Source organism: Protopterus annectens, chromosome 4.part1 (assembly GCF_019279795.1).
Source record: "Protopterus annectens isolate FY-2018-M chromosome 4.part1, PAN1.0, whole genome shotgun sequence".
In the NCBI taxonomy this organism is placed as follows: domain Eukaryota; kingdom Metazoa; phylum Chordata; order Ceratodontiformes; family Protopteridae; genus Protopterus; species Protopterus annectens.
The window spans coordinates 266246491-266268062 of NC_056734.1; the positions used below are offsets into that span (position 1 = coordinate 266246491).

Consider the following 21572-nt stretch of genomic DNA (forward strand, 5'->3'; position numbering starts at 1 on the left):
AAGCCATCAAATGAGCCGCATGGAATTGCGGGAAAGGATATGACACTATAGGAGCATGAGCTCTTTCCACTAGTAATGAGAAGAGACAGTGGAGGAGGGACATCATATATATATATCTATCTATATATATATATATATATATATATATATATATATATATATATATATATATATCTATCTATATATATATATATATATAAAATGTGTGTGTGTGTATATGGGAGGGTTAGAGGGTAAGGAGATGGCATAAGTAAAAGACTGTAGTGACCAGCTACTCCATCAATTTGTGAAACGGCTTCTTCACAAAGAAAGTCATAGAATGCAATATTGGAATGGGTGGTAGAGATGGAATCCATAGACATATTAAGAGATTCATAAATTCCAAGATATTCTAAGGTCACTGAGTCCTATGATCAATTTTACTTTGCCAGTGTCTGCCTTTATGCAATAACTCCTTTCTCCATGAGGACCATCTTTGTCAGTCCTGGAGCAATTCTGTGGATACCCATCAATTCATCAAGTTAACGTTTAAAGGAAGATAGCGAGTCACCCTGCTTAACATGCAGTGATTACTTCTTTAGATCTTGATGATATTCCTTTGGTAATTAGCTGGGCTAAACAAAAGTATTTCCTGGCAACCATTGTTACATGATGGTGAAAAATATGAGAGAGGAGGTGGGGGCTATCAACCTAAGTACCTAGATCTTTAACTACAATTTCATTTTCATTTTCTAGAGCTGTGTTGACTAGAGAGTATAATGAGGGGAAGACTTGTCTGCAAAAAGTGATGATACTACATTTTTTAACAATTAGTTTGATCCCATTTTTATTATGACAAGAGTTTACTAAAGAGAGTTCATTCTGGAGGTTTGGGGGGTGTCAAAAGGTGAGTTAACATCAGTCCCCACTAAAATCTACTAGATTAAGGAAGCAGCACTTAACCTTCACAAAAAACAAAACTGCTGGAGGTCATGTCTAGCAAGATTCTTGATATCACAGTTTATGAAGTTATAGCTGATGGTGTCTGTTTTCATCTGATTCAACCTCTGAGTTATTGGATCTGGCCAGATCCAACCTTGGCACCTTTCAGAAGTTTGGATCCTGGGGTCTGACTCCTCCCCTACCCACAATTCCCTCTGTCCCCAGATCCCATTTGCCACTTGATCAGAGGTCCTTGAGGGCTCTGACTTTTTGTGAAGATAATTGACTTTATTAGCATATTATGAGGTATCTGCAAAGCCTTATCTTAACCTATTACCATGTTTTCTCTATTCCTCCCTGATATCCTTCATGATAGTATCTGTTGTTAGTGTTATTATCATATATATTTTTCTTTCTTTCTTTTTCTCTCTTTCTCTCTTTCTTTCTTTCTTTCTTTCTTTCTTTCTTTCTTTCTTTCTTTCTTTCTTTCTTTCTTTCCTACTGAAGCAAATTACTTAGTTTAAGCTTTTAATGGCTGTAACCCTGTCACTTTTGGTTAGTCAGCCAGTGCTGTTGTCTTATTGTTGTTCCCAGTATGTTGGTCAAGGCCTCTGGCTTCAAGAAGTTTTCATCCTGTGGCAATAACATCTTGAAGCAGGACCCTAACTCCAAGTGGTTTTACTGCCTAGATGCTGATTGTGAGGCACTTGCCCGTTTTGGTGTAAGAAAGATTCTGGGTAGAAGGGATAAGTCAGTCTAAAAGATCTGTTTCTCACCCAAGCAGAGACTTTGAAACAATCTTCTGCTTTGCAGTCACCTTCTCCAACTAAATGAACAGTGGATCCTAAGTTTTCTAAGGATAAAGAAAATGAGAAGGGTAAACCAAAGCAAAGAGAGAGAGAGAGAGAGAGAGAAGGAAGCAGAAAAGAAAATAAAGAGATCCAGAAAGTTGGCTCTGGATCCAACAGAACCTGAGTCTGACGCTGAAAAAGTCAAAGAGTTTGTATCCTGAAATTATCCAGATCTGTAACCCGATGCCTCCACTCCACTTCTCACCAAGGCTGTTGAGTCCTAGGCTCCACTCTCCTTTCCTACAGGAAAGTTAGGCATCACAACATTTGGTGGGTTCTTCTTCAAGGTCCTTCTGTTTGATGAGAAGCCTTACAGAAGCAGATTTTGACAGAATGATGCAGAAGTTCCTTCAGATGTAAATTCAACTGGGGCCCCTCCCAGTGCTGTCACCTTGAGCCAGGGAAGTATGGATCCATCTCCCCCTTCATTAGTTTCTCCTATCCTGGTCCATCCTTTGCATGTAAAACCCATGGATCTGAAGCTTCCCAGAGCCACATGCTCCAGGGATCTAAACCTTGTCATCACAATAAACAAAACATGCTGGAGGGATAGGTTCCTGACCCAGAGACTCCCCAGACTCTGGAATAGACTGCCCATACATGTCAAGCAGAGTGCCTCTTTGACCCTCTTCAAAAGGAACCCCGACGATTGGATGGGAGAAAGAAAATTTGCCCCGGGGATCATGTCAGTTGCCCTGCTAGACAGGGATCCAGGGAAGTAAATAGTGTGGGAAGAACTAGCCAGGGAATTGTTACGGCTAGGCTTGTATAGGCCCTATGGCTGGTAGCCTAGTACCAACCTATGAATCTATGAATTGCATCAGAGCTGACATTCCTTTTGACTTTGACTCCAACTATATCCCTTACTCTCTCAACTCTGATTTTGTCAGATCAGGACAAGTAACCAAGAAACCAGGAATCTTCGTAATATCATGGTGAAGCCTTTGAGTGAAAACAGTATTTGAATAAACCTGGTTATCACCAAGCAGTCCATGGTTCCATTTTTTTTTTCAGATCAGGACATGTCTCAGATCCTAAGCCTTGGGGCTGATACTTGAGGGGCTGTGTCCATTCCAAAGTTGTCAGATCCATCTCTCCCACTCAGTGGCTCAGAGCTCAATAGCTTGGCTCCATTGTTAGCCTTGGAGCTGGGGTGAGTTAGAGTGGAAGGTGTCTCTCCTATCACTTTTTTGGATTGCAGGAGTACTTCTTCAGCAATTGCCTTGGTCTTAGAAGTATTTGAAAGGGTTCTCATCAGACAGAGGACCATGCTTGGCACTGTCCCGATCTCCTTTACATACTGCATTAGTATCTGTACATCCTGATTGACAGTGGCAGTCGGCCCCCTTTAGCCTTGGGAGTGCTTGCAATGCGAATCCCCAGTCTGATTCTGACCTTTCCCCTAGAAGCCCAAGTGAGGCAGGGTCCTAGGATACAGACTTGTAAAATGAAACACTTAGACCCTCTTTAAAATCAGTCAATGAAGACACAGACTTTGAAAAGTGTGAAGGGTCCTCACTACCACCTATGGAAAATGTCACCTTAACTGATACTCTTGAATTGATGAAACAACAGGGTGGTAGTCCACTGATGTACCCTATTTTGATTAGTCAGTGCTAATCAAGGCTTTGGGGACTAGATCTTGTACCTCCTGGATGGTACCGCCCACTGATGATCATATAGACCTACTAGTGCAGGTGTAAGGATCCTGGGGTAATGCTACCGATACTGTGTATACCAGACATGACTCTGGTTGCCTGCAAGAATGAAACACACTGGAACTGGCGTCTCCGAGTGGATGCCATGATTGTTTTGTCAACCATAAAAATGGAACTCTCAGAGTGCATTTGTCCATCCCCTAACAAGTAGTCCAGGACATTGGACAGACTTGGGAAATGGATATATGCTTCAGAAAGTTTTACTATTAGAGTGCTGAACTACCATGCCCATATGACATGATTTCAAAGGGACTTGGAAAAGAATTCCCCTGCACAGAAGCAATTGCACAGCATCAAAGTACTAGGTAAACAAAAAACAGTGGCCAGCAACTGTGAGCTGTTTCAACTAATATAATTAGTTATAGGTTAAAAAAAAACACAAAAATAACAGACCGGTTTCGGCTATGGTATTCACCTAGCCTTCATCAGTGTAAATATTCACAACATTTTGAGGTTCTTTATATACATTTGCATAATTAGACACAAATTGTCATTGGTGAGCTCATGAATATTCATTAATATACAAAGTCATAAATATTCATTAAGACCTGGCTGGAAAAGTCCACCTAATTTTACAATCCATTTCTTTTCTTTAGTGTTCAGTTTACTGTGCCACCCTGATTTATTAGATCTATCTCCAATTACTTTGTCTATAATAGCAAAATGAAATTTGGCTGTGGTATGTTTCAATGTGTGTTTGTACAAAGCATTGCTCATGCGTTTACATTTTGTGTCACTTAGATGTTCTGAAATGCGTATCCTTAAAGGTCTGGATGTTTGACCTATATAGAAAGAATGGCAACTGCAAGAAGCCATATAAATGATCCAAACTGTGCTACAATTGGCAAAGAACCTGATGTCATATGTAATGCTAGTATTACTACTGAAGAAATGTTTTGTTTTAAGCACATCTTTACAATGGCTGCAATGGCCACATTGCATGCAGCCAACCAAATACTCTCCAGAAATAAGAGTTTGAGTCATATTCAGTTTGTTGGAATCATGGTGATGTTTATAATGACTGAAATGAGATCCAAGATTTTTCCCTTTTCTAAATGAAAACAAACAAGTTTCGGGTAAATATTGTGACAAAACATTATCCGCTAGCAAGATACTCCAATGTTGTCTGATGGCATCAGTAACTCTGTTTGTATTTCTACCATATGTAGTGATAAATCGTAAATTATTATTTTTGTTATCTGTTTTTTGTTGGTATTTAAGAAGGTCTTGTCTGTCCAGATTTGCAGCATGATTGCTTGCTATATGAACATAACCCATGCTGTAGCCCCTTTCTTTAAACCTGTTCAACAAATCTTTACCGAAAACTTTGAAAGTGTTTTCTTCTGAGCAAATGCGTCTCATCCTAATAAATTGAGACTTGGGGATGTTTTTGGTAATATGTGCTGGATGAAAGCTGGATGTGTGGAGTAATGTGTTGTATTCCGGATATTTCCTGAATACTTCACTACTAAGAGTATTTTCATTATTTCTAATTACCAGCACATCCAAGTATGTGATCTTGTGTTGGTCATAATTGATGGTAAAATGTATACCCCATTTATTCTCATTGAGGTATTCAACAAATTCCATCAAGTATTCCACCTCAGATCTCCGCACCATCCAGAAATCATCCAGATATCTATGCCAAATATCAGTTTCCATTAGATATATGTTGTGTGTAACATCATAGATAATTTGTTCTTCTATATATGCCATATATAGGTCTGCATATATGAGGGCAAATGATGCACCCATTGCTTTGCTGTGCCCCGTGTTTGAAGATAACATTCTTTTCCATAGAAGAACACATTTTTAGTGAGCACATGTTGAGTTAAGCATATAAGAAACGTGTTGAAACCTGGTTTGTATAATTCTGATTTGTATAGCCAATATTCTATGGCATCAAGCCCTGCCCAATGTGGAATGTTAGTATATAATGCACTAACGTCCAGGGTGCATAACAACCAATGATCTTCTATTTGCATCTCATTTATAATACCTAAAAATTCTGTGGTATCTTGAATTCTAGATCTTAACCATCTCAATAATGGTTTGAGATGTTTAGTTAGAAACTCGGAAAGTGGTTCAGTAAGGGAACCATTACCTGCCACAATTGGCCTACCTAGACATACAAACCTCAGATTCACCCAACCCCAAACGTAACAACAGTGTGGCCCCTTTAGGCCTTACAAGAGGGGAGGCAGGAAACATAGAAAAAATAAAATTTGGAGGGTCTAATGGAACTGTTGACAAACAAATATATCAACATGCGAGAACAAATGTACTAAATATTTCTGATGCAACATTATCTGAATCACAAACTGCTTTGTTAAATAAAGGCCTTTCTTTTATACATGTTTTTTTTTGTTCCAGAAGATATATTTGCACATGATGTAACAGCATTTTGTAGACTGATAAATTTAAAATTGTATTTTCATGATACAAAACAGGAAGATGTTGCTGTTGATAATTTCAAATACCACAAATCCACCTTTGCTCCACCTATGCATCCTAGTGTGAGTCTTTTCCAAAATAGTGTTCTCAAAGATCTACATTTTACTTTGGGTATGACTCACCCTAAATCTAATAATCTCTCAAAGACAGATATGTCAACATTACAGGAGCTTATTAATAACAAAAATCTGGTTATTATTTCTGCAGACAAAGGTGGTGCTGTGGTAGTCATGAATTGGACACAATATGATGCTGAGGCACACAGACAGATGGAGGATGCCAGATATTACACCAAAATGCCTCTGGATTCAACACCTATGTTTAAACAACAGATAGACAAATTTTTGGATTCGGCAGTTGAAAATGGCATTATTACATCAAATATAAAAAGTAATTTCACTATATCTGATCCTAATAGCCAATATATCTATTTTCTATCCAAAATTCACAAAGATCCTTTGCATCCTCCGGGTAGGCCAATTGTGGCAGGTAATGGTTCCCTTACTGAACCACTTTCTGAGTTTCTAACTAAACATCTCAAACCATTATTGAGATGGGTAAGATCTAGAATTCAAGATACCACAGAATTTTTAGGTATTATAAATGAGATGCAAATAGAAGATCATTGGTTGTTACGCACCCTGGACGTTAGTGCATTATATACTAATATTCCACATTGGGCAGGGCTTGATGCCATAGAATATTGGCTATACAAATCAGAATTATACAAACCTGGTTTCAACACACTTCTTATATGCTTAACTGAACATGTGCTCACTAAAAATGTGTTCTTCTATGGAAAAGAATGTTATCTTCAAACACGGGGCACAGCAATGGGTGCATCATTTGCCCCCATATATGCAGACCTATATATGGCATATATCGAAGAACAAATTATCTATGATGTTACACACAACATATATCTAATGGAAATTGATATTTGGCATAGATATCTGGATGATTGCTGGATGGTGTGGAGATCTGATGTGGAATACTTGATCGAATTTGTTGAATACCTCAATGAGAATAGGTTCATAGGTTCATAGGTTGGTACTGGGCTATGTGCCAGAAGGCATATATTAGTCCATCCACGTTGTGCGGTATTCACCGCCCCTTTAGTCATTCCCTAGACCCTTGTACTAGCAGCTAGTACCCTTGGCCCTTATCTAGTATTGCTGTTGGTGTGATCCCCGGTGTGAACTTTCTGTTACCCATCCACTCATTAAGGTTCCTCTTGAAGAGTGATAGTGAGGGGCTCTGTCTTATGTAGATCGGGACCCTGTTCCATAGTAAGGGAAGTGTCTGCGAAGGGAATCTATCCCTCCAGCATGTTCTAATCATTGTTGTGTTGAGGTTTATATCCCTAGAGAGTGTAGCTTGAGTAGATTTGGTTTTGCTAAGATGGAGCATGTTCAACAATTCTGAGTTGGTCATGGCTCTGAATAAATGGGGTTTACATTTTAACATCAATTATGACCAACACAAGATCACATACTTGGATGTGCTGGTAATTAGAAATAAAGACAATACTCTTAGTAGTGAAGTATTCAGGAAATATCCGGAATACAACACATTACTCCACGCATCCAGTTTTCATCCAGCACATATTACCAAAAACATCCCCAAGTCTCAATTTATTAGGATGAGACGCATTTGTTCAGAAGAAAACACTTTCAAGGTTTTCAGTAAGGATTTGTTGAACAGGTTTAAAGAAAGGGGCTACAGCATGGGTTATGTTCATACAGCAGGCAATCATGCTGCAAATCTGGACAGACAAGACCTTCTTAAATATCAACAAAAAACAGATAAAAAAATAATAATTTACGATTTATCACTACATATGGTAGAAATGCAAACAGAGTTATTGATGCCATCAGACGACATTGGAATATCTTGCTAACGGATAATATTTTGTCACAATATTTACCCAAAACTTATTTGTTTTCATTTAGAAAAGGGAAAAATCTTGACTCTCATTTCAGTCATTATATACATCACCATGATTCCAACAAACTGAATATGACTCAAACTCTTATTTCTGGAGAGTATTTGGTTGGCTGCATGCCATGTGGTCATTGCAGCCATTGTAAAGATGTGCTTAAAACAAAACATTTCTCCAGCAGTAATACTAGCATTATTTATGACATCAGGTTCTTTGCCAATTGTAGCACAGATTGGATCATTTATATGGTTTCTTGCAGTTACCATTCTTTTTATATAGGTCAAACATCCAGACCTTTAAGGATACGCATTTCAGAACATCTAAGTGACATAAAATGTAAACGCATGAGCAATGCTTTGTACAAACACACATTGAAACATACCACAGCCAAATTTCATTTTGCTATTATAGACAAAGTAATTGGAGATAGATCTAATAAATCAGGGTGGCACAGTAAACTGAACACTAAAGAAAAGAAATGGATTGTAAAATTAGATGGACTTTTCCAGCCAGGTCTTAATGAATATTTATGACTTTGTATATTAATGAATATTCATGAGCTCACAAATGACAGTTTGTGTCTTATTATGCAAATATATATAAAGAACCTCAAAATGTTGTGAATATTTACACTGATAAAAGCTAGGTGAATACCATAGCCGAAACCGGTCTGTTATTTTTGTGTTTTTTTTAACCTATAACTAATTATATTAGTTGAAACAGCTCACAGTTGCTGGCTACTGTTTTTTTGTTTACCTTGTTCAGAGGGACTTGACCAAAGAATTGTGCAATTCACTATCAGGTAATGTACCAGCAGACATTTAAAAGTAAATGGACTCACAGTTTTCTTCCCTACACTTTATGTCAAATGTACCCATGCACCCGCTTTTTAATGCAAATGAAGGCATTGTAAAAGGAACAGGCAGTGGCATCACCATCCACCAGCACGTCTGGATGCATTTATATTGTTTGCTTCAAGATATTTTACGTTAAAACCCCCTTTAATAATTTGATACTCTTTGGACTAAAGGTAAAAGAAACACTCACTAGGAGTGAGCAGGAAGGCAAAACCTTCTCTGCCATGGGAATCAATTGTTTGCCACCACTAAAAGTGGGAATCTACTGTTTGCCACCACTCGAAGGACCTTTTCTAGGATGCAAAGAAGGGGAAGAAGATGTGGTGTCAGAAATACAAGGGTTTTAGATATGATGCCCCATGGATAGACTACATTGAGTAGAGGAAAATCTAACTTCAACGAATGTCACCCTAAAGGCAAAGGTGGATTGTAGAATCAACTATTTTGTAGTCTCTTTACTGAGAAACCCTACCGGAGCTCCTGAAGGGTCACAAAACTGCTGCACTCTGGAGGCAGGCAGGGCACTTTTCCCTGCACCCTCATGCCTGGCAGGCCAACACACAAGACACATTGGTACTGAGCATTATCACAGAAACTACATTATTCACTTGTTTTCCCTCCACAGAAAAACAAAGAAATTCCCAACATGCTAACCAGTTAGATGGAATGTACAGCAGCAGAATTAAAAAAGATTCTAGAAAAAAAAGAGCCATTCAGCAGGTTGCCCCAGACCAGTCAGGATCCAGTGTCTATTCAAGGTTCTTTTGATCCCAATTTTGGACTTAAGTCAATTCATCTTAACCAGTTCATAAAAGAGACAAAGTTTGAGATGGTCACAGTTTAGTCCATTCTGCCTTTTCCAAGGAAGAGTAACTGGATGTTCTTGACAGAACTCCAAGATGCCTACTGTCATATCAAAATATCAAGGCAGTCCAGGAGATTTCTGCATTTCAGTCTGGAAACCAGTCATTTTCAATTCATGCATTACCCTCTTGTCTCAGTACAGCCCCCAGTTTTTCAACAAATGCATAGCAGTAGTAGTGGTAGCAGCATATCTCAGGCTGCAGAAGCTCCAAGTCTTCCCATATTTAGATGATTGGCTCCTTACCTTACAAACCAGGGATCTGTTGATTCAGCAGAAGGACTTTTTGTTCCATCTTGCCCCTCAACTAGGGATTAAAGTCTAGCATGCGAAGAGTCAGTTAACTAGAGTTCATTAGATGCCAACTGGATGCAAACTGTTAGATAGCAAAACTTCCATATTCCAGAATATCATCTCTACATCAAGTAACTTATCGCACAACTCCCCTGCAAGGTTTATTTTCAGGCTACTAGGCTTAATGGATTCATTGATCACATTGGTTCCTCTAGCAAAGTATAACATAAGAGTCCTTCAGTGGACCCTATCTCTCAAATGGTCCCTGATTTCTCACCCACTACATACACAGATTTTCCTCACACCAGTTTGCAGGAATAACATCAATTGCTGGTTGCCCACTCCAATGGTCTCAGATGGTGGACCATTCTCCCTTCTACCTCCAGTAGCAGTGATAAACTGTGATGCTTCCATTCTAGGGTGGGGGTGGGGGGCCATTTAAAAGGGAAGATGGTTCAAGGTTCTTGGTCACCTCACATGGGCCAGTTTTCACATCAGTGTCTTGGAGATAAGGACAGTACTGCTCCTTGTGCAGGCTTTTTTGGGCTCTCTCCCCAAGCATGTGAACTCCATCCAGATGGACAACATGGTAGTAGCCTGGTATATCAACAAACAGGGGGATTCAGATCATATCCACTTTGCTAAGAAGCCATGAGCATTTGGCAGTGGGTGATGTCTTCCCATCTCTTTCTCACTGCAATGCACATCTCATGGATTTCCAATGTTTTAGAGGACAAATTGAACAGGTCAGGTCTTCTTCTTCTTCCTCCTTATGAATAGTCCCTCAGTCACAAAATGGTGAAGTAAATTTTCAGTCACTGGGGCCAACCTTGCTGTAATCTTTTTGCTTCATATCTAAATGACAAAGCCAGCAGTTATTTCACTCTAAACCCTCTAGAAAGTCAGTCACTGAGGGACACTATAGTCCACAATTGGCTTCAGGTCCCCTATATGCCTTTCCTCTTATGACAAAATTTCTTCAGAAATCCAGAATGTGCAAGGCCCGAATAATCCTCATTGCCCCCTTTTGGCCCTGGCAAATTTGGTTTCCTTTTCTCTGGGCTCATCTAGTTCATTTGTCCATGGATACTGCAACATCATTAAAGTCTTCTGAATCATCCTTTTGGGCACTTTCACTCAGGTTCCTCCAACTCTAACAATGGCCAGAGATGCTAGGCTTCCTACTCCAGTGATCCACCTCACAGAAGCCAAATTCTGGAAAAGTTTATTTCTGCAAGTGGAGAAGTTTTACCATATGGGCTTATTCTAAAGGAATAGACCCTTTCCAGCCCCTGTGCCATCTGTTATACTGCAAACTTCCATATATGATCTTCCATAAAGCAGATTTTCTTGAGAACAAATCCAGATTTTCTTCTAAAGGTGGCATCTGTGGTGAGCCTCAGCTAGACTATTAATTTACCAGTATTCCATGCAAAGGTCTTTAACAAAGGAGAATAAAATTTGCATTTGCTAAATGTTCATTAACTCAGATTTTATTTACACAGGACCAAGGTTATGAGAATATCTGATCAGATTTTTTATTCCTTTCTCTAAAATTCTTGGTTAGGCTTATAAGGTCCTCTGAGCCAATAGCCTAGTATCATCCTATGAACCTAAGAACCTATAAAGCTAAAATTGGTCAATAAACCAAAGGCTCATTCTATGATGGCAATAGCTACTTCTATTGCCTTTATAGCCAGAGTTCCTATTGATGAGACTTGTGCTGCAGCTACTTGTTTTACCCTTCACACATTTGTGTCTCACTTTAAGCTGGATATACAGTCCAGGTCCCGCACATCCTTTGGTTCTGCTATTCTCAAGAATATCTTTCCTTTATAAGACCAGGGTGTTTTGGAAGCTTGGGAATCTGTCTCAAAGGATGAATCAAATGGAAATAGATAACATCATATACAAAAGTTATGTACTTAACATAATGCTAGATCCATGTTACCTTGTTATCATCCAGTTCAACATCCCTCCCTCTGTCTCATAAATTGCTCCCTGTTTGCTCCTCTTAAATGGTTGCCCCTGATCAGGGACATTGTCTTTGGATATAAAATGACATTTTGGACAGTCTAGTAATTCTGTTCCTCATTCTACTACCACATTTTCTAGTTTATTTTGTAGGTAAGTCTGTGTAAACCAGGTTGTTAGATAAAGTCTCTGTTAAAAACAGGAAAACTCAGTCTGACATTAATTTGGGGAGAGAGAAATATGGGTAGGGAAGGAGCCAAATTCCTGGATCCAAAGCTTCTGACAGGCACTGAGGTCAGATCTGGTTGGATCTAATAACCCAAAGGTTGAACTGGATGAAAACAAGACAACACAGATCTAGCATTATGATAAGTACATAACTTTCATTTATACTACATTCCATGGCTTTGCAGATGAGACTTGTAAAGCTAGTCTGTAATCGCTCAGGTTGGTTGGAAATTCACACTTATAGGGGGCATCACCACTGATGTGCGCCACTCATCATGGACAAAACCAGTAGTTAAACTTACATTAAACAATTTATGGGAGTGTGTTTGCAAGGGCATGTTTAACACTATTAATCAAACAACCAGGTATATTTATGTCTTGGTTTAACAATTTCAGTAAACAATCTTTAGTGATAATTGGGGAATAAGAAATTCAGATAGTTCAAGGCTTTTAATAGAAGTTTCATGGATGAAGCTGGCAAAGAAATGTTCACAAGGATATTGGCTATGTTAGTTGGGTCAGACGGAGCCCCATTTATGAATAAGTTCTGAGCAATACTGGGTATTAGTTTTAGATTTCTAACATAGGTAAATAAAGATTTATAATTATCTTTGGCTTCAGAGGCCAACTTACATGTTTAGAATCCTGTAGTGGACCTGATATTATTTTTCATTTTATTTTCTTTTATGATGCTTTATATATTATCCTTGAGAAAATGTGTTTTGGATCCTCTGAATAATTTAGGGAGTTTCTTTTTTTGTATAGTCCATTTATGGTGTGGACCACCAGGGTGGTTTATTTTTGAATTTCCTATGATATTTGGTACTGGTAGGGACTGCTAGCTCTATGTATTTTTCTGAATGGGTACAGATTAGGTCGGATTCCTAAAAGCATGAAAATGCAGAAAACGTCTGAGGAGAATATACTGATAGAACATAGGAAGAAAGTTGAATGCTCTTAAATGAAAGGCTAGATAGAGTTAGTATCATCTTTTGCTATGAAGCAAATGCAGTATAATATAAAGCCTGAATTAATCTGCAAGCATCTGTTGGAGTGTCTGGATTTTGAGAATACTCTAGAATACAAGTTTCTTGTACCTTGTATTAGTTTGTAATTTATTTATAGGGTAATGAAGGTAAAGGAAGATATCTCAAACAGTTTCTTACATGAAAGGAGTAGAAAAGATGAAGAAAAAAGGTATGGGACAAATATTTCTGGTGATGGATCTTTGTCTCAAGGAACAAGTGACATGTCTTGTGACAAAGTGACAGGAGATGTTTCCACAAAAACTAAGTTAGAACATATGCCAAGAACAGAAGCCCCATTTAAAAGAATGAGTTATGGGGATAAATTACTTCTATCTAAGTTAATCTAAGAGCACCAGTATTTATTGATAATTTTATATTTTACTGCAATATGTCAAGAACCTTTCCACAGTAGACAGTCAACACAAAGACCATTGAAAAATGATTTACTCCTACTGAATAGTGGTTTGTGATTATGAAGAAAATTCTGAAAGATCAGGATAACCCTTTTATGTCTTGATAAATCTCTGCATTGAGCAGGTTGCTAGAGATAAGCAGATAAGGATATCTGTATATCATTTGCGGGAGGGGGAATAGATGAGTGAATTAACAGAACACTGAAAGTCATACTACTGAAAGTGACAGACCAAGAAGTAAAAAACAGAGACCAGCCTCTTGTGCTACTAGGGAGATGCAAAGTGCTTCTGACAGAGCTTCTATCTTTCTCATCCTAAGCATGAGTGGCAATTCAGGTATGTGTCTGTGTGTGTGGGCAGGAGGCCTTACATATAACAAAAGAAATTAAGGAAGTGGAATGAACTCCTCCCCGTTATGTAGTAAAGCATATGGCCCTATTGCAAAATAGGCTGAAAGATTCTTGACACTAGTAAAGAAAATTATGAAAAAGGAATAAGAGGCTGAGGTCCAGATTTAAAAGAAGGGTTTAAAGGTCAGACAGTGTGCTCATACTGCTCAGCTATACAGATTTTTGCCTCATATTTTTGGCCTGTTACTTATAAAATTGTGGTTTTCTAGCAATTCATTGCCTAGTCTTTGATGACTGAAGTCAGAAAATAATGGCAGATAGTTGAGATTCAAACTTCATACCATGCAAAAAATTAATCCAAATGCAAAACCTGTTATTCTGTCAACTTTCTAAGTTTTAAGAGGAATATTTAAAATTGTCCCTATTTTACGGCCTTTATCCCCTGCATTTTTATGGCTTTGTCCAGATTTCTTGCTCTAAGAGGTAGAGAGCTATGAGTGTGCTATTGAGGACCCCATTATGGTTCCCATTCAAGCTATAATCAGCACCTAGTCATTTAAATTGGTCCAGACAAAGAGTTGGAAATGGCAAGACCAATAAACTATTTTGTGTTCTAACATAACAAATGCAAATGGATGCCAATATCTCATGTTAGTGTCCTCAGACCTTGGTGTTATGAAAGGGCAATCATGATGGTTCTGGGTTGTGCATGCAAATGGTCTATAATGATCAGTGGACAACACCAGTAAACAAACTAAAATAAATAAGCTGGCTAAGATTAACCTGCAATCAACTGGACATATAAGCTAAATTTAGAACACTTTTATCTGCACTTTTTCTATATAGTACTGCATTTTACTTATTTTTTCACTCAATATTAATTGAATTGAATATTGTGGTCTCTCTGTGTCTCTACAGGGAGCTTGCTAGAAGTATAGCCAGTGGTAGCAGTGGGGGTATTTTCACTTCTTTGATATTCTGTGTTTAACTCCTAGCCTAGGGCAGGGGTCTGAAACTTTCACTATCAAAAGAGCCATTTTTGGCTCCTCTCCACCAAATAAAATTCATCGAGAGCCACAAAACCTATTTGACCCCTAAAATGAAGATAACACAGCGTATAAAGTTTTATATACAGTTATTATACTAAATATAAAAGAATAAAGTTTATAAGAGCAATATTTAAAATATGTCCCTATTTGTGTTCCTTTGTTCCCCTTTATTTGTGACTCTGTCCAGATTTCTTGTTGTAAGATGTTGTGAGGTATGGAAACCTTTCAGGAGATGCTGCTGCTGCCAGGGGGGTTGCTTAATCACTCTCATTGTGTGTGGAATGCATGGCAACAGAAACTGTGATTTTCTAACAAGTTTCTAAGAGCAATATTTAAAGTCCATCACTCGATCACTCTCAGTGTGTGTTGTGCGGTAGAGTGGCCATTATTTTTCAAAGCTACAGGGAGCCACTGCAGAGGGCTGGAAGAGCCACATGTAGCTTCAGAGCCACAGGTTGCAGACCCCAGGCCTAGGGGGTTTATCTTGCCATATAATTGTTACAACTTTTGTTATTTCTGGTAATTATCTGAGCTGTTGGCTGGCTAAGATTAACCCGCAATCAACTGGAAGTATAAGCTACAATAAGTAAACTTTTATCTGCACTTTTTTCATATAGTACTGCATTTTATTTATTTTTTTCACTGAATATTAATTGAATTGAATATTGTGGTCTCTCTGTGTCTCTACAGGGAGCTTGTTAGAAGTTTATCCAGTGGTTGCAGAAGGGTTAGTTTCACTTCTTTGATATTCTGTGTCTAACTCATAGCCTAGGGGGTTTGTCTTGAAATATAAGTGTTGCATCTTGTGTTATTTCTGCTAAATATCTCATTTCTTTGATATTCTGTGTCTAACTCCTAGCCTAGGGGGTTTGTCTTGAAATATAAGTGTTGCATCTTGTGTTATTTCTGCTAAATATCTGAGCTGTTGGCTGGCTAAGATTAACCTGCAATCAACTGGACATATAAGCTAAATTAAGTACAGTTTTATCTGTACTTTTTTCATATAGTACTGCATTTTTTTACTGAATATTAATTGAATTGAATATTGTGGTGTCTCTGTGTCTCTACAGAGAGCTTGTTAGAAGTGTAGCCAGTGGTAGCAGTGGGGTAGTTTCACTTCTTTGATATTCTGTGTTTAACTCCTAGGGTAGAGGGTTTCTCTTGCCATATAATTGTTAGAGCTTGTGTTTTTTTCTGCTAAATATCTGAGATGATTGCTGGCTAAGATTAACCTGCAGTCAACTGGATGTATAAGCTAAATTAAGTACACTTTTATCTGCACTTTTTCATATAGTACTGCATTTTATTTATTTTTTTCACTGAAAATTAATTGAATTGAATATTTTGGTTGCTCTGTGTCTCTTCAGGGAGCTTATTAGAAGTGTAGCCAGTGGTAGCAGTGGGGGTATTTTCACTTCTTTGATATTCTGTCTTTAACTCCTAGCCTAGGGAGTTTGTCTTGCTATACAAGTGTTACATCTTGTGTTATTTCTGCTAAATATCTGAACTGTTTGCTGGCTAAGATTAACCTGCAATCAGTTGGACATTTAAGCTAAATTAAGTACTCTTTTATCTGCACTTTTTTCATATAGTTTTGCATTTTATTTTTTTTTCTGAATATTAATTGGATTGAATATTGTGGTCTCTCTGTGCCTCTAAAGGGAGTCTGTTAGAAGTGTAGTCAGTGGTAGCAGTGGGGGTAGTTTCACTTCTTTGATATTCTGTGTTTAACTCCTTGCCTATGGGGTTTCTCTTGCCATATAAGTGCTACATCTTGTGTTATTTCTGCTAAATATCTGAGCTGTTTGCTGGCTAAGATTAACCTGCAATCAACTGGATGTATAAGTTAAATTAAGTACACTTTTATATGTACTTTTTCATATAGTACTGCATTTTATTTATTTTATTCACTGAAAATTAATTGAAATTAATATTGTTGTCTCTCTGTGTCTCTACAGTTGGTTTCCCACCCACCCTCTCTGTTCTTGTTATGGTGTTAGTCTTGGTGGCTTTGAAATTGCATGCCCCTCTTGTAAATTTGTGTTTGGACACTCCTTCTGGGCCCATCTCATTTGCTCACTCAGTTGAGTACAGTGAGATCATATGTAATTACAGACACTCCTACTAGTCCCATCTATTCATCTTTATCTACTATATACAGAGAGAGCATTTGGGAAGGGCAGCCCCTGGACCCTCATGATCCTGCTCTGCCCCCCCTGAAAAAATTATACTTTATTCAGCTGTTCTTATTGTAACTGTCTTAGTTTGCTGTCCTGTGTGCTCTTATCTGTTCTGTTGCTCTTACTCTGCACTTATTACTGCGTGTTAGTGGCCTCCTAATTTACTATCTTCTGTATTTGTTTTTAGTTATTTGTTAATTTAATTGCAAAAAAAAATCTAAGCGTGTTTCCTGCCTTTCCTGTAACTAGTGTAGTCCAGATAGAGATTTGCTGTATCCAAGACTGTTTTTAAGCTTTTGAGCCCCCCAAGCCTTTCTGTGTTAGAGGGGAAGCCTTCTAGCTTATCAGTTAGTGTGGTAAGCACTAGGTAGCCTATCTACCACAAGAGTGGTTTCTGGCCCAGAAATTGTAGTTTATTGGTCGTTCGGGCAGTTTTACCATCTCTTTCAACTTTCTGATTTAAAAGCATGGGTTTGCTCTTGTTTCCCACCTTTCCTGTAACTAGTCTCCTCCAAATAAAGATTTACTGTATCAAGGATTGTTTGTAAGCTTCTGAGCCCCAAGCCTTTCTGCGTTGGAGGGAAGCCTTCTAGGTTATCAGTGGGAGTGGTAAGCATAGGTAGGCTATCTACCACAAGAGAAATGGTTTCTGGACCATAAATTGTAGTTCATTGGCCGTTTGGGCAGTTTTTTTCCATTTCTTTCAACTTTCTGATTTAAAAGCCTGCATTTGCGCTTGATTCCCACCTTTCCTATAACTAGTCTAGTCCAGATACAGATTTGCTGTATCCAGGACTGTTTGTAAGCTTCTGAGCCCCCCAAAGCTTTCTGTGTGGGAGGAAAGCCTTCTAGCTTGTCAGTGGGAGGGGTAAGCACCAGGTAGCCATCTACCACAAGAGGAGTGGTCTCTGGCCCAGAAATTATTTGCCGTTTGAGCAGTTTTCCAACTCTTTCAACTTTCTATTCTAAAAGCCCGTGTTTGCACTTTTCCCACCTTTCCTGTAAATAGTCTAGTCCAGATACAGATTTGCTGTATCCAGGACTGTATGTAAGCTTCTGAGCCCCCCCCCCCAAGCCTTTCTGTATTGGAATGAAGCCTTCTAGCTTATCAGTGGGAGTGGTAAGCACTAGGTAGCCTATCTACCACAAGATGAATGGATTCTGGCCCAGAAATTGTAATTTATTGGCGGTTTGGGCAGTCTTTCCATCTCTTTCAACTTTCTGGTTTAAAAGCCTGCATTTGCACATGTTTCCCACCTTTCCTGTAATTAGTCTAGTCCAGACACAGATTTGTTGTATCCAGGACTGTTTGTAAGCTTCTAAGCAGTGCCAAAGCCTGCTCTTCAATTTTTTACTTAGATCTGCTAGTTCTCTCCTCTCCTGCACTTTTACTAGCTTATTAGTCTAGCACTTTACCAGACTTCTTGTAGAAATTATTGTAGTACACAAAAGTGCTATCAGCATTAAATGTTCTACAAGGAAACAGCTCCAGTACGTATAATTAATGCCCACCCCTCTAGACATGTCAAAAGGTCAGTTCCCTGTGCTTTCTCTTATTACCCTGATGAAATTGGGCATCCTGAGGCAATGTAGCAACTGTCTCATGTACACCGACAATCCTCTCCTCTTACCTCCCAACACTCAGACTTGTGAGAGATGCACTTATATATCCAAACTGGAAGCCATGCGCCCTCTAGCCAAGACCGGAATAGCTGCTCAAGAGGAGCAGGTCAACATTTGCCCCACACCACATGGAACACATAGCCCTTCAGAACACACACCAGCACTGCCTTCACATAAAAGCACAAACCACACACCTACTTTCGTGGAAGCTCTCAATAAAAATCTACAGCAGAGACCTCCAAGGCAGAAATGCACTCGACCACCACAACACAACACTAATCATGAGACACATAACTCTCCTACACAGTTTGCTACTCAACCAAAGCCCCAAAGGCAAAACAGCATGCCCAACACACTAGTCATAGGTGACTCAATAGTGAGGCACGCTGATGTCCCACTTACTAGGTTAAATAAGGAGAAAGTAACAGTCAGCTGCCTGTCAGGTACAAGGATCTGCCACACAATGCATGCACTCAGGTTCCTCAACAACAGGTACAAATATGACTCAGTCATTGTACATGTGGGTGGGTGTGAATGACCTAAGAAATACCTCCATGGACTACATGAAAAGAGATATGGAGGATCTCTTGGATTATGTAGCCCAGGTGGGTATGACCATAGTCTTGAGCAGCATCCTGCCATCACCCAGAATGATACCATAGTACAAGCAGAAAATGATTGATTTCAACAATTGACTAAGTTTCTGGTGTCACTCTAAGGGGATCCAATATCTGTCTGCCTGGGATAACATGATGGACAGACTCAATGCTTTGCTAGAGATGGCCTGCATCTGTCACTCCTGAGCTTCTGGATACTGGCCAAGGCTCTTGCCACCCCTATAGTGCCTTTTTAGGTGGTGTTTCAAATACCAAATTACCAACATAAAATCTACAGACAAATGCAATCTGAAGGTCATGCTGCTCAATGCTAGAACTCTAAATCTCAAAATGCACTCGCTCGAAGCACTCCTTAAAATGGAGAACATTGACATCTGTGCTGTAACAGACACCTGGTTCAAGGCAGCAGAACGCACCCCTACACTACCAGGCTATAACTCTTTCCACACCTTTCGGCCCCAGAACTTGGACCAAAGCTGCAAAGGTGGTGGTGTTTCCATATTCATAAAGGATGTGCACACTTCCAGACTGGCAGACCAACATAAAGCATCAGAGATACTTCAGGTGCAGCTAACACTGGGTAAGATAGCAATTCAGGTCATAGCCTGCTATAGGTCCCCAACCATGTCACAAGACAAGACTCGCACTCCATGTTCCTAAGCACCCTGGAGAATATTAGGGTTAAACCTAACACTCTCATACTAGGTGACTTCAACTTCCCCTCCATTATCTGGGAAATCTACTCATGCACCACTACACTTTTTCCTGGAATTCATTAATTCCAATACCCTGGACCAGCTCGTTCTTACCCCCACTAGAGGTAGCAACATCCTTGACCTGGTCATTACTAACATGGGCGACAGTTGTTCTACAGAAATAGTCAGCTCCTCCCTGGTTAGATCCGACCACAAACTAATCACCTTGGAAATCCACATCCCTCCCAACCCAACCTCGCAAAGGTAACCACCATGAAAAACTTCTCCAAAACTAACTTTGGGGTTCTAAAAACAGAGGTGGCTAACTTCACGGCACCCATGTAAATGGGGAATAGTTGCATGACTGCTGAATCATACACCAATGCACTGTACAAACACATACACAAATGCATGGATCTCGCCATACCCAAAAGAACCAAGAAGGTCTCCTACAAAAAAAGGAAGCCAATCTGGTGGTCCCCTGCAATCAACAAACTCTATAACAGAAGGAGGAAACTGATGCAGAATAAGGTGAAGTCCCAAGATCCCAAGACTGGAAAAACTCCCGTATCAGCCTCAACAAAAAGTTGAGATGCCTCATCAAATCCTCTAAAGCTAGCTATGAAAAGAGAATTGCAGCAGATAGTAAATACAACTACAAGGCCTTCTATAAATAAACAGAGATCTCTCAGGGTAAGGTACCTGCTATGTCCCCAAACGAAAAATGTCAATATCAAGGTGCAGGTACTCCACGACTATCGAAGCCAACCATCAACCAAAAAAGCAAAAATCAATAAAAAATGTTTTATACATGAACAGCAAAAAAACTTTATTCCATGGGTTGTTAGCGCTTTCACGTCTACTCTGGACGCTTCTTCAGACTTTAATAAAACACTTCATCACTTCTGTATTTAAACACTTATCAATTAAACAGTTAACCAATGAAAGCCTTTGTATGAATACATAACTATAAAAAGTCAGAAACTTCTAAATAGATAAAAAGTCAGAAACTTATATTGTGAAAATTCAAAATTCAAAATTCAACATTGACACTAAAAAGGATGTAGTAATAGATTATTACTGTTATTAACATTTCAGATGGCAAATAGCATATGAATATTTAAAAATACAAGAGCCTATAAAAACAGCATGTAATAAAAACAGTTCAAGTGTATGAAACTACTGAAAAACTTCTAAAATACATATTCCTACTAACACCAAGAAACATGAAAAAGTCAAAGGTATAGCAATAAATAACTGCTAATGCTTCAGATGACGACTGACTAGAAAGGGTTTTAAAGTAACCCTCTCATTGAGGCCATGTCCTTCATCTGCTTTCATTCTGATGATCCATTTACATTCTTCCCTTTCTTCCCCCAGCAGAAGGGAATTCAGAGACTAATGAGAGAGACAACACAAATCTTATGTTCCCTTTATCATTTCTACCAGCAGATCGCAAGACATGGAGTCCCCAGTACAAGGGGAAGAAACGGAAACCCTCAGGGGAGTCAGGGGA

General features: G+C 38.9%; 1 protein-coding gene across 1 annotated transcript in view; it reads left to right on the plus strand.

The window, feature by feature from the left end:
* The first annotated feature begins 6096 nt into the window (after positions 1-6096).
* Positions 6097-21572, plus strand: part of LOC122801201 (highly reducing polyketide synthase cm3B-like) — a 249758-nt gene continuing 234282 nt past the window's right edge. Inside the window, exon 1 of the mRNA XM_044070758.1 lies at positions 6097-6433. Within this exon, the coding sequence (XP_043926693.1) occupies positions 6097-6433 (337 nt within the window). The remainder of the gene's footprint in view (positions 6434-21572) is intronic.